The 15,463-nt window shown below is 44.8% G+C and overlaps 1 protein-coding gene across 2 annotated transcripts in view; it reads right to left on the reverse strand.

The window, feature by feature from the left end:
- Nucleotides 1-1,342: 1,342 nt before the first annotated feature.
- The window catches only part of plpp3 (phospholipid phosphatase 3), a 29,874-nt gene continuing 15,753 nt past the window's right edge, over nucleotides 1,343-15,463 (reverse strand). For both annotated transcript variants that reach the window (XM_085773416.1, XM_085773417.1), the window contains exons 3-7: nucleotides 13,370-13,462; nucleotides 12,444-12,631; nucleotides 12,089-12,146; nucleotides 7,600-7,776; nucleotides 1,343-2,518 (exon numbers count right to left, since the gene is read on the reverse strand). In XM_085773416.1, coding sequence (XP_085629542.1) covers nucleotides 2,390-2,518; nucleotides 7,600-7,776; nucleotides 12,089-12,146; nucleotides 12,444-12,631; nucleotides 13,370-13,462 — 645 coding nt within the window. In that variant the 3' untranslated portion in view covers nucleotides 1,343-2,389. The remainder of the gene's footprint in view (nucleotides 2,519-7,599; nucleotides 7,777-12,088; nucleotides 12,147-12,443; nucleotides 12,632-13,369; nucleotides 13,463-15,463) is intronic.

The following is a 15,463-nucleotide window of genomic DNA, read 5'->3' on the forward strand; positions in this document are numbered from 1 at the left end:
TCATCTGAGATTTCATTAATTTATTTTCTTATTCTTGGAAAAAACAAATCAGTTCTGAAATACACTACATGAAAACTAACCCCATGTCTGCATATTGTAAGATTCTGCTGTACTTACACAAAAAGACAGTGAAAACAGTTCAAAGAGTCGAGACAAACCAAGTTGTGTTCATAATGAGCTTTTTATTTAAAAGCACATGTATTAGAGCTAAGTACATTTAGCAGAAAAAACAGCTTTGCTACTATTTCTTTTGTACAAAAAAAGACAATACAAAAATACTAATATTGAATTTTAATACAGTTGTGGATGTATTTTTTTTGAATGTACATTATAAACGTAACTATTACAATCTACAATAGTTTAGTTGTCTAGATACAAAATCTGTCAATCGATGCTTTTTAAGCAGCATTTTGTAAAGAACACAGGTCTGTAATCATAGTGGATATATCTAAACATGTTAATTTTAGTGATCTATACATTATTTATATATTTATAAAAAAAGAGAGTGAAAACGGCTTTGTGAAATGATAGGACGGACTATACGATGAGAAAAGATGTGCAACATGGCGGAGTGTGTTGTTGGAGGAGGATGTCTGAGTCGGCTGTAAATAAAAAGGGCTTCTGTGTCTGGTTCTGTACAACTGTTAGTGATTATACAGGACAGGCTATAAACATACAAGGTTAAAGATGCTTCTTAGCAGAGAATAAAAATATTAGATCCACAGTTTTTTAGAACGTCCACCTGCTCTCTTGCTCTCTGACACAGTGGCACGCACACACACACACACGCACGCACACACACATACACACACACACATGGCACAGCTGACACAGTGTGTGTGCTTCATTTGACACACGTAGTTTATCACGGGGGGGGGGGGGTTCCTTTTCACAGGGCACAGCGCTCACACATATGTACAAACACAATCACACACACAGGATGTACATGTACAAGCACAAGCGCACCCACACAAGCACAAGGGTGTACAGTACACACAGACACACACACATTTAGAGATAAACATCCATTGCCAATGAGTGATTGGGTGGGTGAGAGGCCCCTCCCTGCCAGCGGAAAGAGCCCGGTTCATCCCAAAATAATGTGCCAGCTTCGCTGTAAATCATCACCCTCTTGTTTCTACGGTGACAGACCACACCCCTTCACTCTGCCCACCCATCCTACTTCCTGTTCAGGAAGCCCAACACATGGCCCCCAACACCGGACAGCGGCATGGCACAGCCACGCCCCCTGTACAGGTGCTGGGTTTGGGGAGGGGGGGCTGTGAGATCTGTCTCCCTCCTTCCAGAAAAGAAAAAAAAAAAAAAATACCCCTCCCGCCCCTTTACTACATCTAAACCTCAAGAAATGCAACATCCCGGGTTTGGGCTGCACTGACAGTCCACTACAAAAAAGCCTGACGTGCTCAGTCTGGAGACAGAGGTATATGAGGTTGGAGGGCTTCACTTTCCAATACTAAAGGTTTAGAAATACACGCAGAGGACTGCTCTGAAATCTGTCCAACAGGCCCTAAAAAAAGATCGGCGTTCGATCCCCCACGGGCCCGTCGTTACTTCAGTCATGCTATGCTATGCTAGTTTTATCTGGTATGTGTGTCGAGACGACCACACCTGGCTCAGTCGGCGTCTTAGAGTCAGTGTTTCTGTCTCGTGGACATCAGCATCATCAAACTTTCTTTCAGTCAGACGTCTCAGGCAGCGAGTGGTGATAATGGACAATGGACTTAAAAAACAGTGCTATAAGTTATAATTTTTCTATACTGTAAATATTTCTATGCTGCTTTGTTATTGCAGTAATATCCTTCCCGTAGCTAAGGAAGTACTTGTCCTACAGCGTTCCAAGGCCACAGAGAGTTCAGAGAGGAAGCGTCACCTCTCTCTCTATAGGCAGGGGTTTGTCTTTTTTTTTTTTTTTTTTTTTTTTTTTTTACATTTTCTCTCTCGTCTTCATTTTCTTCACAAGTATTTTCCCTTCATATGGTTAGACTTCTATCAAACCTCCACACCCTCAGCTCTGCCTGTCAAGTCATCAAGTTTCTTAAACCATTTTTTGTCTTCTAGCTTCCAATTCTTGTGCTCAGAACGATGGGCTCAAATGTTGATTAGTAGTTAATGTGATAGTAAATAACGAGTCTGGATAGTGAGAGTGGACTCTGCTGTGCAAATCTCAAATCTGACACCCTAGTCCACGAGGCAAACCCGGCTGGGCGCCGCCAAAAAAAAAAAAAAAAGAAGGAGGAGGAGGATGCCGTCCGAGAAGCAGCTACAGTCTCTCGTCGCTACATTCTACTGTCCGATGGGAGGTGAGCAGCGCTGTGATTGGCTCCTCGGTCGCGGGGGGAAAGAGATGTGGCCTCCATCTCTCTCTCTCTCACACCATGTTGTGGTGGTTGTTCCTCTCGATGATGTCGGACGAAGGGAGCAGCTCCTTCTTGATCGGGGAGGGCGGGGGCGTGGCCGGCTTCACCCTGGGCTTGAACAGGTCCGACACGTAGAACACCTGATGGACGCACAGAGGGAGAGCAAAGGGTCAGGAAACAGGGCTGCTTATTTGGACGTGCGTGTGAACCACAGCAGGGGGAAAGCCTATGTAATTTGAATAAGGCTCGTTAAACCTATCTCATTTAATTTGCTTATGCCAAAACAGAGCGGCGGGTCTGAACAGGGTTTGGAGGAATAGGCGCCTGCATGTTCTTGTGTCTGCAGGGGAGCTGTGAGCTGGCAGGGAAAGCTCATAATACTCTCTATCACCTCCCTCTGCCACACTCTGTCCAACCTCAAAGTGGGAACACTGAGTAATCAGGCTGAAGGAAGTGATCTTAGTATAGCTCACCCTGACATGACCATCATATTTAGTTAACTCAGTCTAATCCTCCGTTTAACGATGAATTCCCCCTGTTTACATGAATGATGAGGTCAGACTGCCTGGCACTGCTTGGGCACAAGGGTAAAAGAGTCAGAGAGAGAAGAAAAGAAGGCAGTAAAAGAAATCTCTTCCTGAGATCCCCATGACATCATATGTCAAACAGGAAAAATGTCCAGGGGTGGACAGGAAGTTGGACCGTGGAAACTACTTGTCCAACTGTGGCGGTGGATAACCACTTCCACTCCACAGGGGGGGCTTATGAACAGCAGTGGCTTCGGCTGTACACAAACAAACAAACACACACACACACACACACACACACACATACACACATATAATTGGCAGACATGGCAGCTTTTCCTTCCGTGCTGCCAGTCAACAGAGAGGCCGGTGCCAGGGGCGATGAGGAGCGAGGAGGAAGCCGCCCCGAGGAAAGTCCTCAGGGGGAAAACACAAGTCCAGTGAGCAGCTCAGCGTCTTTGGTTTTCTGAGAAAGTGTCGGACTGACATATAGTCGGCGATCTATTTATGTAACAAAGACCGGCTGCTTCTGAGCGGTGGACACAATCACCTCTCTCACATCTTGACATTTACTGGTGGTGAAATGACCTTTTTACTGGTGATCTCTGTCCGCGTGGTGACATCACACATGTACAGATACCTCCACTGCACGCAGCTGCTTTCAGGCTCATGATGAATAGGCTCTTTGTCTATGCGGTAATGAGTTTATATAGAGCGTTCAGTGCGACCAATACGCTGCTGTATATTAATATCATTATAAGAGTGCAAAGAGATATGAGTCATATTCAGGGCTTGTTTCTCATCCACGTCACCTAACCTCCAACCCATCTGCCCCCGAACCTGCCATGGTGGAAAGCTTATCACGAAACACCACTTCCTGCCTGTGCGTGCAGTATACAAACCCACACACACACACACACACACACACACAAGGCAGGCGTATTGTGCTGACTTATCCAGACTCAACAGAAAGAAATGGGTTCAGTTAGATTCTGGTTGGTGTAAATGCCCAGGAAAAGCATTATGTCAATGTCTGTGTGTGGGTGTGAGACTTTGTGTGTTTAATTGCTTGTCCTCGACTATTATTAAGAAGTGTGACACATAAAGAAGTGGAGTCACACAGGAAGAGGAGGCATCGATTTGCAGAAGCTGACGTGTAAAAAGACCCCTTTTTATACATCAAAGAATTAAACTGAATGTGTGTGTACGCACATGAAGGTCAAAATATGTCGCTCTTTCTATATACAGTAGATTCTGGAGAAACACTCTAACATGTTCCACGGTGTGTGCGTATATAACTGTGTGTGCGCTTTAGTCTAATAAAACAGTGTGGTGTGCGATATGAATTTCCAAATTTGGAGACTGGAGTCGTGTGTGTTCAGAGATAACGACGACTTCCTGCTTGCACACAAGTTCACTGACCAAAGAGACACTGCTTCAGTGTCCGAGACCTCCACAGCGTCCACATGTGTTTACGCTCCAGCGAGGGAGAGACAGAGTCCTCTTCCCTCCTCCTCCTCTGACCCCTCTCCTCTCCACAATGACAATGACCCACAGACACACAAACGAGCGCCGCACCAGCTTTCTCTCTGACAGCTGCTTCCTGCAGGCTTCTGCTCCTCTTGACCTTCGTTACAACATGCATCTAAAATCTAAAACTAGGTCGCTGCGTCTGATAGCAAGTGCCAGGTAGGACAGACAGACCATTTCCTGTTGTGGTTCCTCAACGATTTTCTGGATCACAGCCCTGCAGACGTAGTTTGACTCAAAAACAGACACTCATCTACATATTCCTCATTTATCACGTGACTCAGACTCCATCATCAAATCGATGCGGTTAAACCGGGGCAATCCCCTCACAATCAACCGCACCGATCTGCAGTCTAGCGCATCACTTCGTATGAATGCGTCCATACTTGTCCCTGGTTTTGCATTGTTCATTTACTGGCACTGTGGCGCTCCACTGGGATTACAGAGGTAAGTGAGGCCTGGGGAAACCTGGAGCAGACACAATACAGTCATGGAACAACACAGACCATTACTGAAATGTGTTTGGAACGGAAGACACTTTTTCCACAAGGCCGTATAACTCATGGTGTCATCCTCGGAGTGATGGTTCACAGTCGCTCACGAGGGAGTGACGTGCAAATCCACTAAATAGCTCCGCTGTGTTTTACTGCCATTGAAATCAGACGTTTTGTTTCTATGACAAGTGTCAGCGAGCGAGAGCGGAGGCTGCTGCTCTCTTGTGTGTACTCAGGCTGAGAGCTCTGCAACACTGAACATGCAAACACAAACCAATTCAGAAAACATCCTCATCAATTTGACTTTTTGGTCACAAAGCACTGAACGACGACGTGAGCCAACAATGTGAATCTGGTTGTGTTTTGTTCATTTGCATATGTCTAATTAAGTTAGTGTGTTGAATTCTCAGGGCCACAATACTGAACTGATCCAGATGTTACCAACATCCAAATCACTTTAAAGAGACTACGAGGAGTTTTGGAAAGTGAAGTGTTTTCACACTACATTTCCCATGAGCCTCCGCGCACACGGTGAAATTCTTGGACCATCGCAAGGCGGACGAAAGTGAAAACATTTGCCAAGAATGTTTTCATTGATCAAGAATGAAAGTCGGAGGTTGGAAGACGATCAGATACCGTCGTAGCTCCGATCATAAACGGCGATCCGGCGGCGTTATTCCCATGACCTGCCGGGCAGCGTCCCGGAAACCGAAACTAGGAAATGCTGGGCGATCCGACCACTAATAATGATATCAAAACTATAAAGATAAAACAATATATTTATCGAAAATGGACCCATTAACAAGTGTGGGTAATGTAGATTCATCCACATTAATATGAGACTCTTTTAGAACCAAATATAAACTCCTCAGGGTCTCTTTAACCAGACAGCCCTGAGTCCTGTATCGTCCTGCCTCCCCCACCCGACACCACCACTAGTCTAATACAAATGGGAGTATTTCCAGGAGGAGAGTGTGAGCTCCTGCTGTGTGTTATGCGTGAAAGTGCAATATCTGAAGAATAACATCCGAACATTGTTCCTATCAGACAATAGCTACAGCTGTCCAATAACACTCAACGGAATAAAGATTATGTCCAGTGTCCAGTAAAAGCTTTGTCATGCTTTTAAAACAAACACAGGCAGGGTCTTTAAAAACCACTGTTTTAGTGGAAAATATCCCCGAGTGGTGAACAATATTCACTCTGACAAGATTTCAAAGTGTGAATTTGTGCTTCTCTTCTTCCATTTCAAACTTTACATTTAAAAGAATAACGGCTGAACCTCTTGCACTTGTTAACTCAGGATTTAGAGATGTTCACACTTTGATTTAGTGCTTACCGTTGGCAGCTCGGAGGCACGGAGGTTTTCAACCTCCTCTATCATGCTTCCACTCATCTGCCTGTCAGGTCCTTTCTGCTCCGCTGCTCGCTGAGAGGCTGAAACAAGCCCAGCTAAAGTACTCACAGATGTGTGTTTCTAACTGAGACTGGGCAAATCAGAAGGGGGCGTCACGGATTGTAAAACTAACCTCACTGCCATGATCGGCAGGGGTTTGACTATGTATGCATGTGGATGTGTGTGTGTGTGTGTGTGTAGCTGTCTGTGTGTGTGAGGGTTGTGGAATAGTTGACTTGGATTAAACCCACACTCATCATGAGCCAAGATGGAGACAAGGCTCCTCTCTGCTGTCACCTCCCTCCCTTCACTCCTCCTGCCAGATCTGCCCATGTAGAGGTCAAACTCATACTCTGAGCATATTTCTGAAAATATTTTATTTTTTTTCACTTGTCAAAGTCGATGTCGTCCAGGAGCTACGCCCAGCTGGAGCGGCGCTGACTTAGCCGGAGCGTTACTGTCTATTGTTGCTCACTGATTTCTGCTCACGGTTCATTTTGGATCCTTCAGTAATCCTGAAGACATTCAAGGGCCCTGCTTTGTTGAGAGTGACTGTATGTGTGTTTCAGCTGTGCCAAAATCTGCCTAGGCGCCACTACTAAGGGCTTTGCAGAATTTTATGAATCTAATCTTTTCCACGTCCATGAGCCTGTAGAAAGGTAAAGGTTTCTTGTGTGTTCTTTTGTGTGTGTTAGTGTATGAGTGTGTCTTTCCATACTTTTCCCAGAGGCAGCAGAGTTTAGCTGCGGCCTGCTGTGCTGATAGAACCAGAGCCGCCAAATAAAAAACCCAAAATAATTAACAGCCTCATTCCTGTTTCAAAGGCTAATCCTCTCTCTCCCCCTGCTCCCTCTCTCTCTTTTTACACTCCCTTTATTTTCCTCTCAACCCCCGAATTCAATTTTCCTTGGCTCCGTGTAGCTTAGTGTAATGATCAGGGCTATGAAAATCATCTGGCAACTGCTGTGACGATATGTCACAAAAGTAGTGAAGAAAGCTGTGGAGCATGGATTCACACTAACGCACGGACACACAAAAACATACACACACACACACGCGCTCTCCTGAAATAGGGACTGACTCCAAGCAATGTGTTCTTCATTAAAGGGAATCAGATTCTCCTCACTCCCCTGCCTGCTCCACTTCACCAAGAGCAGAGAGGAGGAAAAAGTGGAAAAATGGGAGTGCGGAGGCAAACTCTATCTGAGGTCAGTAGGATCCTGGTTGGTTGTGTCTTTTTTTTTTGTGGGTTTTTGTGTTGTGTTTTTACTCACTATGCAGTAGGCCACCAGGGCTCCCTGCACAAAGCCTGCAAGGACATCGGTCGGGTGGTGCTTGTGGTCCGAGACACGTGATAGGCCGGTGTAAAACGCCATCATCAACAGGGTGAACTGGAGCAACGGGCGGAGGAGACGAGCGCCGCGCCATGTGAACCTGGACTGGAGGTAGAACTGAGGAGAGGGAGAGAAGAGGACAACACGCAGCTCAGGTTAGTTTATTTATTCCTTTTTATTCTTTTTTTATCTTCATTTTTAATTCTCACTACATTTTTCTTAACCATTTTGTGCTCTGTCTTGTATGTAAATCACTGGTAACACTTTACAATAAGGGTCCCTTAATTAACGTTAGTTAGTACATTATTAAGCATTAATTAACTGTTTACAGATATATTACCAATCATTATTATGTATTACTTAGGATTAGGAAACACATTAATTATTAGTAAGCAGTTAATTAATGTTTACTACTCAAAGTTAGTTAATAAATTATTAAGTAATAATAAAAGTTGAATTATGTAATAAGTTATCATTATGTATGCATTACACAGCATTAACACATTAGTTTGTATATTAATGCTTATTAATGTGCTAACTAAGGTAAGGGATCCTTATTGTAAAGTGTTACCAAATCACTTTGCAGCACTTTGGCAAACTTTGATGTTTTGGAAACGTGCTTTATAAATAAAGTGGACTGGATAGTTCTTTGAACATCTGCCATCTGAAACATGCAAATGATCTAAAAACACTCCATTCTGTAACCTGAACACACACACGCGCATGTGTGCACACGCACCTGGCTGGAAATGAAAATGTTGTATTGCCTTTTTAACCCTGCACCTGCACCTGCAGTGTGTGTGCGTGTGTATGTATTATTCCTGTCTTAGAAGTCTAGACTGTATCAGAGCGGTCCGGCCTGCCAGAGCCGCAGTGAAACACATGTCTTCCACAAACACAAACACACACACACACTGCCTGAGACCCGGACATGACTGATTCAACATCCCAGCTGTAAAAACAGCACGACCACAGAGAACCACTGCAACACACTCACACTCACACATATATACACGTAATCTGAATGTTTCAACACTTGGGATGAACTCTCTCCCCTCTCTTAGAGTAAATAGAGGACATAGCGGATGCGCCTCCTGATCCGCCTGCAGCCAACCATCTTCTGGGTCATGATGTCGACTGAGACTCTTTAACGGGACAAAGGCTATGTTAAGTCACCAGCTACAAATGCAAACACAAAAAAACCCACTATTTTTTTCCCATCCATGCGTAGCGGTGAGGTCAGCCCGGGTTCCTCAGACATCCTGTGTTTCTGCACCACTCATACCCCTCAGCTTCCTGTCTCTCACACCCAGAGACAGAGGGAACTGGGAGGGCCGGGCTCTGCCAAGGTCTACCCAGCCCAAACCTCCAGACTGCTGTCTTATAATCAGGCTGGGGTTAACAATACCCACAAGCGGCCGCAGGCAGCGCCTCCCAGCTATCCCTAGCTCAGTGCAGGCCCCCGGGTAGGTGTGGACGTAAAGCTTCCTCACTTCCTCTACGACACTCTATCATTGTTCTCCTCCTTTCGGAAGCGAAGGAAGCGATCCCTCCCATCCCCTCCAGTCTTGCTCTCTCCTCCCTGGCAGGGATGTTTAGACTTCAGGCTTCCTCTGCCGTGGTTCTCAGGTGGCAAGAACCTCCTGATAAGTACTTTTTCTCTGATGTCCTGCAGCCATGAGGGCTTTATCCGCAAAACCTTTTGAAAGAGCTTCGATGGAGGATGCGCTAGTGAAAACAAGCACTTGAACTTAGTCAAAATAAGGAGTTGAAGTGACCCGCCAATCAACTTGACCTCATCTAACTGTAGGCCAGTGAGTAAACCCAAATAACCCTTGATTCAGCAGAGGCAGAGTCATGATAAGCGAACTGAGAGGGTTAATGACCTTCTGAAAGAGCAACATTTCCTCTTTAAGTCTTACACACACACACACACACAGACACACACAGGCACTTTGCTTTCTGCCCTGAGCCATCTTCCCAGAAACTTGCTCTGGGCCTTTAACAGTTAGATCTGAGAAAAACAACAATAAAACCCCGACAACAAAAGGAGTCACAGCAGATTCCCATGACAGAGCGCGAGAGACGAGAGCGACGCACAGTCTGGTGGTTTCTGGAGGAATCCGGCTCATTCCAGAGAGAGAGAGAGATCTTCTCTTCTCCTTCCATCTCTCTCTCTCTCTCTCGCTCTGACTCAAAGTCGGCGTTAAACACAAGAAAACACCAGAACAACAAAGAGAGCCAGGGTGCATTTTAACACGCCAGCCCCCCCCACACACACACACACACCACCACCACCACCTCTTTCCTTCCACCACTCTGGTTCACACCACGCTGTGACACAAAGGCATAGCTGCGGTTACCATTTATAGCACAAACATGTTAGCTTTTATTTAACCAAGTTATGTTATCTGCCTCAGTGACAACACGCTCTGCTCTTACGGCTCCTCTCCTCTGGATTGTCTGTGTATTGACAAGATGTGTGCGCATTAGACAAAACATGAGATGTCTGAGCACACACACACACACACACACACTTGTTCTGCTGCAGCTGCGGTGTAGCTGTACAGCACGCCACGCCGTCAGGTCTGTGCCAGTTATCTGTGTGCCATCTCTGCTGCATCTCAGCTCCGACCACATCAGTCACAGACGCAGCGCTGAGGACACACGCTCTGCAGGAAATGAAGTGCTTCAAAATCAGAGTGTGCCAATTAGCAGATGACTTGGGAAAGAGGGGGGGACACACGAGGTGACAGCCACACTATGGAAACGACACTTAGGCACTGGTGACAACACGGGAGCCACAGGGCCGAGGGGAGGGGCCCAGGAGAAAAAGGATCCATGTGTCTCTGGAGGAGAACCTGAGTTTAATAGAGGGCAGTGACTTCTAATGCAGAGGTGAATTATATCACTGACTGTTCTGTTATTCAATTAAAAGCAGATAAATATTTTTACGGAACAGTTTGACATTACTTGAGACAGAAGCTCTTATTTTTAATTGCTAAAGAAATATTGATTATCTGCTGTCATAGATGCAAGCTAACTAAAAAGAATAGCACTTTTCACTCTTTTAGAATTTTTTCTTTTGTAGAAAAGGCCGCACCGCTTATCTGTAGGTAAAATACTTGGAAGAAGTGCTGGAGCTGAACTTTGAAACTTAGAAAACAAGAAAAACAGCTGTTGTTTTATAATTTTTTCTTTTAAAACTATTTATTAATATGTGCCTAATGGGTGCATATGTGTGTGAATGGCTGCTGCAGAATTGAATGTTTTATTTGTCTGTTTTTCTTTCTTTTATAAGCACCTTACACAAGAGGCACTCATAAATTTTGTTGTATAATTCTGCAATACAATGACAATAAAAGCAATCTTGATCTTGAATCTTGATCTTTGCATTCATTTTCATTGGCTCTGTCATTCATGATGCAACCAGAACTAACTTATCCAACTTCATGTCACTTTAATTTAGGTTGTGGCTCTTTCTTCGGAGTGCGGAGGGAGGTTCTGTGAGTAAAAACATTTTGTCACATGACATGGCTTTCAGCTGCTAAAAACAAATCACGCTGTGGATTCCTTTCTCCACTAGGACTGCTGCCACTCTGGGCCTTGTTTCAGGCTGGTTGTTATATTCCAAAACAAAAACTACAAACTGCTCCTCCTCTCCTCCGCTCACTCTCCGTTCTCCTCTCTCTTTATGTTTGCACCAGCCTCCTCTGGCTACGGTCCGGAGCTCGCCGCAGCTGGAACACTGGTCTCTGTGTCACTCTATGGTCTGGATGCAGCAAATATCCTCTCTCTCTCTCTCTCTCTCGCTGCTTTTTCCTCAACTTCTCTTCCCCTCGGTCTGACCAGAGTGCAGCTGTAGGTTCAACCAGAGGCTGGGAAATACCCACTGCAAGCTCTTACTGCATGACAATACACTGCAATACACCAGAACTGTCAGTGTGAGAACCAAGACCACCTTGGAACCAAATCTGGGCGTGTGTATGCGTGTGTGATTAGACATTCTGATGCATGAAATGCCTCTGGGGTGCTAAGCCCAAACAGACACCCACAACAGGTGGAGTGGGAGGGAGAAATGGAGGGATGGGAGAGGACAGGAAGCGCATGTGCAGCTGCTCTGAGGAGAACAGGTGGAATTCATCCACCCCTCTCTCTCTCTGAGGAGTGAGAAGGAGAATAAAACTCTTCATGAGCTAAATGAGTAGGTAGAGAAGAGGGCGAGAAGAGGAGAGAACAAGTGCATGAGAACAAGGTCTTGTTTTTTTTTCCATCATGCACTGAATCCCCAAATTATAGCCCAGCCTTATTTCCATGAGTCTCTCGTCAATCTGTAAACCATTGTTTCTGTGGCTCTCAGCATTGTGTGCCTGCATGAATGTGGGTGTGCTGTAATGTGTGTGTGCAATAGGATTTAATGATTACTTACAGCCAGGTAGAGCATGGTGAACATTGAAAAAGAGGCATGTCCCGAGAAAAAGGATTTCCTGTGGAAAGAAAGATTGTCTTGAGTCAGTTTTATGTAGATACACAGTAGGGTAACACTTTATAATAAGTACACACTATTAAGCATTAGTTAAGCATTAATAAATACTGAATTCTTCATTTATAACGCATGATAACTCATTAGTATGTAGTTTATAAATACAGTTAGTGCTTATCAATGATGAGTAAAACATTTTAACTGTGTTTATAAACTACATACTAATGAGTATTTATGTTATAAATGATGAATTCAGTATAGTATATCAGTATATAGATTATGTCTTTGGGTTTACACAAACCTGGCCTCCTGAACATCACTTTCTGTACCAGTGCAGGTGTAGTTGGTGATGTATCCCAGTGAACAGTTGATGGTGGAGAAATCGGGCCTACACACATCTAAGAAGTGTGGCCTCATACGACCCACAGACACTTTGGCGATGTCTGTGAACGACTGGCTGACGGCACAACCAAAAAGAAACACACCCATCTGCAAGACAACACACGATCACGATTACACATGATGCCATTATAAGTGTCTGTGATCCCCAAATCTATCAGAGCAGACCAGGGATGCCCATCCCATCTCACTACGCCCCAAAAATCTGGCATGAAATATCTGTGGCCTGTGAATATTTGGGGCTTACATGACAGCAGAGCAGCACAATATCTAACCCAGGGCTAATGTTTAAACTCCTAATTGGTTAAAATAGAAAAATGGGATTTGGGTGCATAATCCCAGCTGTAAGCTTTGATTGGACAATCGTTGTTCTGGGGAGGGGTCTAAAGGGATTTAGCAAATGGTCAATTACGTATCTAATACTCTTAAAGGGATAGTTCAACACGGACAACAAGAGGTCAGTAGGATTTGGAGTTGTTTTCAAGGCAAATGCAGAGACTGCTTGCCGTAAAACTGCCCCCAACGGAAACGCGCATCACGATTTTGCATGAATTTACCTCAAAAACAACTCTGTCTCGTAACGTTACATTATTATCTCATAGCGTGGTGAATGTGCAGGTCACAACTTGTCCACTAGAGCGTTTTGGAGTTGTTGGATTGTGTATTTGATGAGTTTGATGAGGGAAACTAAGAAATCCCATTAGCCTCCGTAGCGTAGCTCTGAGCAGCTTGCGACTCTGCTCTGCCATTCTAAAAATAGCTTGCACCGACAATTAAAGGTAACGAACCTACTCCTAAAACTATAGGGGTTAGGGCATTGATGGGTACCTGTTTGTAGAGGGCTGCGACATAGGGATTCCCAACGAACGACTTGGTTCCTTCATGTAGCTGGTGAATCCTGAAGCATTCCCCAATCACAATCTAGAAGAAAAGATAGTTTTTAAATAAACATAAATCACATCTATAAGACAAAATCTAGCTATGAAATGCTGTTTCATCCTACAGTCATGCAGTGAGGTTAGATGCAGATAACCATGCAGTGCAATAACAACATCTGAGTGTGTATCGTGCAGGAAATGTAACTCAGTTCCAGGCTGAAGTCACAGATGGAGTAGAGATGGTGTGTTAACGGACAGACGGGAGAGTCAGGGTGAGTGAGACTGACAGACACACACACACAGAGTGAGCATGGCCTGCCTTTCCATCAGGCAGTTTGGGTGTGATGTGAGATTATTGAGCGATAGTGACGCTCCGCTTAAATGATATGATAGGGGTTCTTATGTGGGATATGAAGGATAATGACAGTGAAGGCGATGGAAAAAGAGGGGAAAAAAATATGAAAACCAATGAAAAATAATCTTGTTTAATATCTAAATCATGACTGAGCGGACTTTAATAAGAGGAGGATTTACAGTGACAGTACTGGCCTGCTATGAGGCCTAAATTGAGAGGGTTAACCCCAGCTCCTCCGGTATTCCATACAGGTGGTTTCGAGTAGAGCTGGGCCCCATGAAAAGCCCTCATCTATGCTGAGGGAGCTTATACCAAGCCATCCCTGGGGGCATTGGGGTGTCAATCATATCTCTACCACCTGGGGTATGTGACTGACAGGCCTGCCGCTCGCCACCACTAACCACATCTCACTTTCCTTCCTCTGTCCGCACAAAAGCTTCACTCTTCAGCCTGTTCTCACCCGATCTCATAGGAAAATATTTCTGGGCCAGTGGACACCCAGTACTGACTCTGAATGTATATACACATGACGGTTTAGTGTTTCCCAGTCAAGCTATTAATGCAGACGCTGGTAACACTTTATAATAAGTAGGCTACACACTATTAAGCATTAGTTAAGCATTAATAAATACTGAATTCCTCATTTATAACGCATGAATACTTAGTTTATAAATACAGTTAGTGCTTATCAATGATGAGTAAAAACATTTTAAACTATAAACTACATACTAATGAGTATTCATGTGAAGAATTCAGTATTTATTAATGCTTAACTAATGCTTTATAGTGTGTACTTCATATAAAGTGTTACCCAGAAGCTTACTGCTCCTGGATACACACATATATTCTCAGTGTGGGTGTGTGTGTGTACTGTTAGGCCTGATAAACACACCTATCCTGTCTATTGGGTGGTCAGCAGGCAGGCTCCCAGCCAGGAGAAACAAACATGCTAGTATATTAGATTGTGTGTGTGTGCTATTGTCAATGAATTGTTCTGATCTGAGCAGGAGATTAGAGCCCCAGGAGGCCGATCCAGGCCAGGAGAAGTTTATTTGAGTTGTCACTATTTGCACTGAGACCTCTCTTCCCCCCTCTTTATCTGCCCGTCTTGGGAGGAGACAGATACAACAGGCATCTCTGACTCAGCAGCAGGGCTCAGTAGGTGCCTGATGGGATTATTGGGATCATCAGTGTGTAGTGTAGGCTTATGGAACTCTATCTAACCATGTTTCTCACAGTGGAAACAACGGCCTGTCAGACGTAGAGATGTCTGAGGAGCAGGGGCTGCTGGGATTTCCCTCACACTGGAGATAAACAAGAATCTGCTACCAGTGCATGTCTATGTGTGTGTGTGTGTGTGTGTGTGTGTGTGTGTGTGTGTGTGTGCCTGCATTAGCATGCGTGTGCTTTAAAGGAATGGTGTCGGCATGGCAATAGATGCCACTAATGGAACACAGATGTGTGAGACACGCCAGCTCTGCCCACACGTGAACATGTGAGGAAACTAACACAAGCACGGTCTCCTGGTTCCAATGAAGCAGACGAGCTGAGCTGGTACAGTGTGTGTATATGTGTATGTGTGTGTGTGTGTGTGTGTGTGTTTATATGAGTGTGTGCCCACCACCACACTGCGACGGTGGTGAATCGACGTCTCAGTCTGGGAACTTACGAGGTGAGGGGGAGGGGGGG

The sequence above is a fragment of the Trachurus japonicus genome, chromosome 4 (assembly GCF_045865225.1).
Source record: "Trachurus japonicus isolate A0001 chromosome 4, Traja_1.0".
NCBI classification, from domain to species: Eukaryota; Metazoa; Chordata; class Actinopteri; order Carangiformes; family Carangidae; genus Trachurus; species Trachurus japonicus.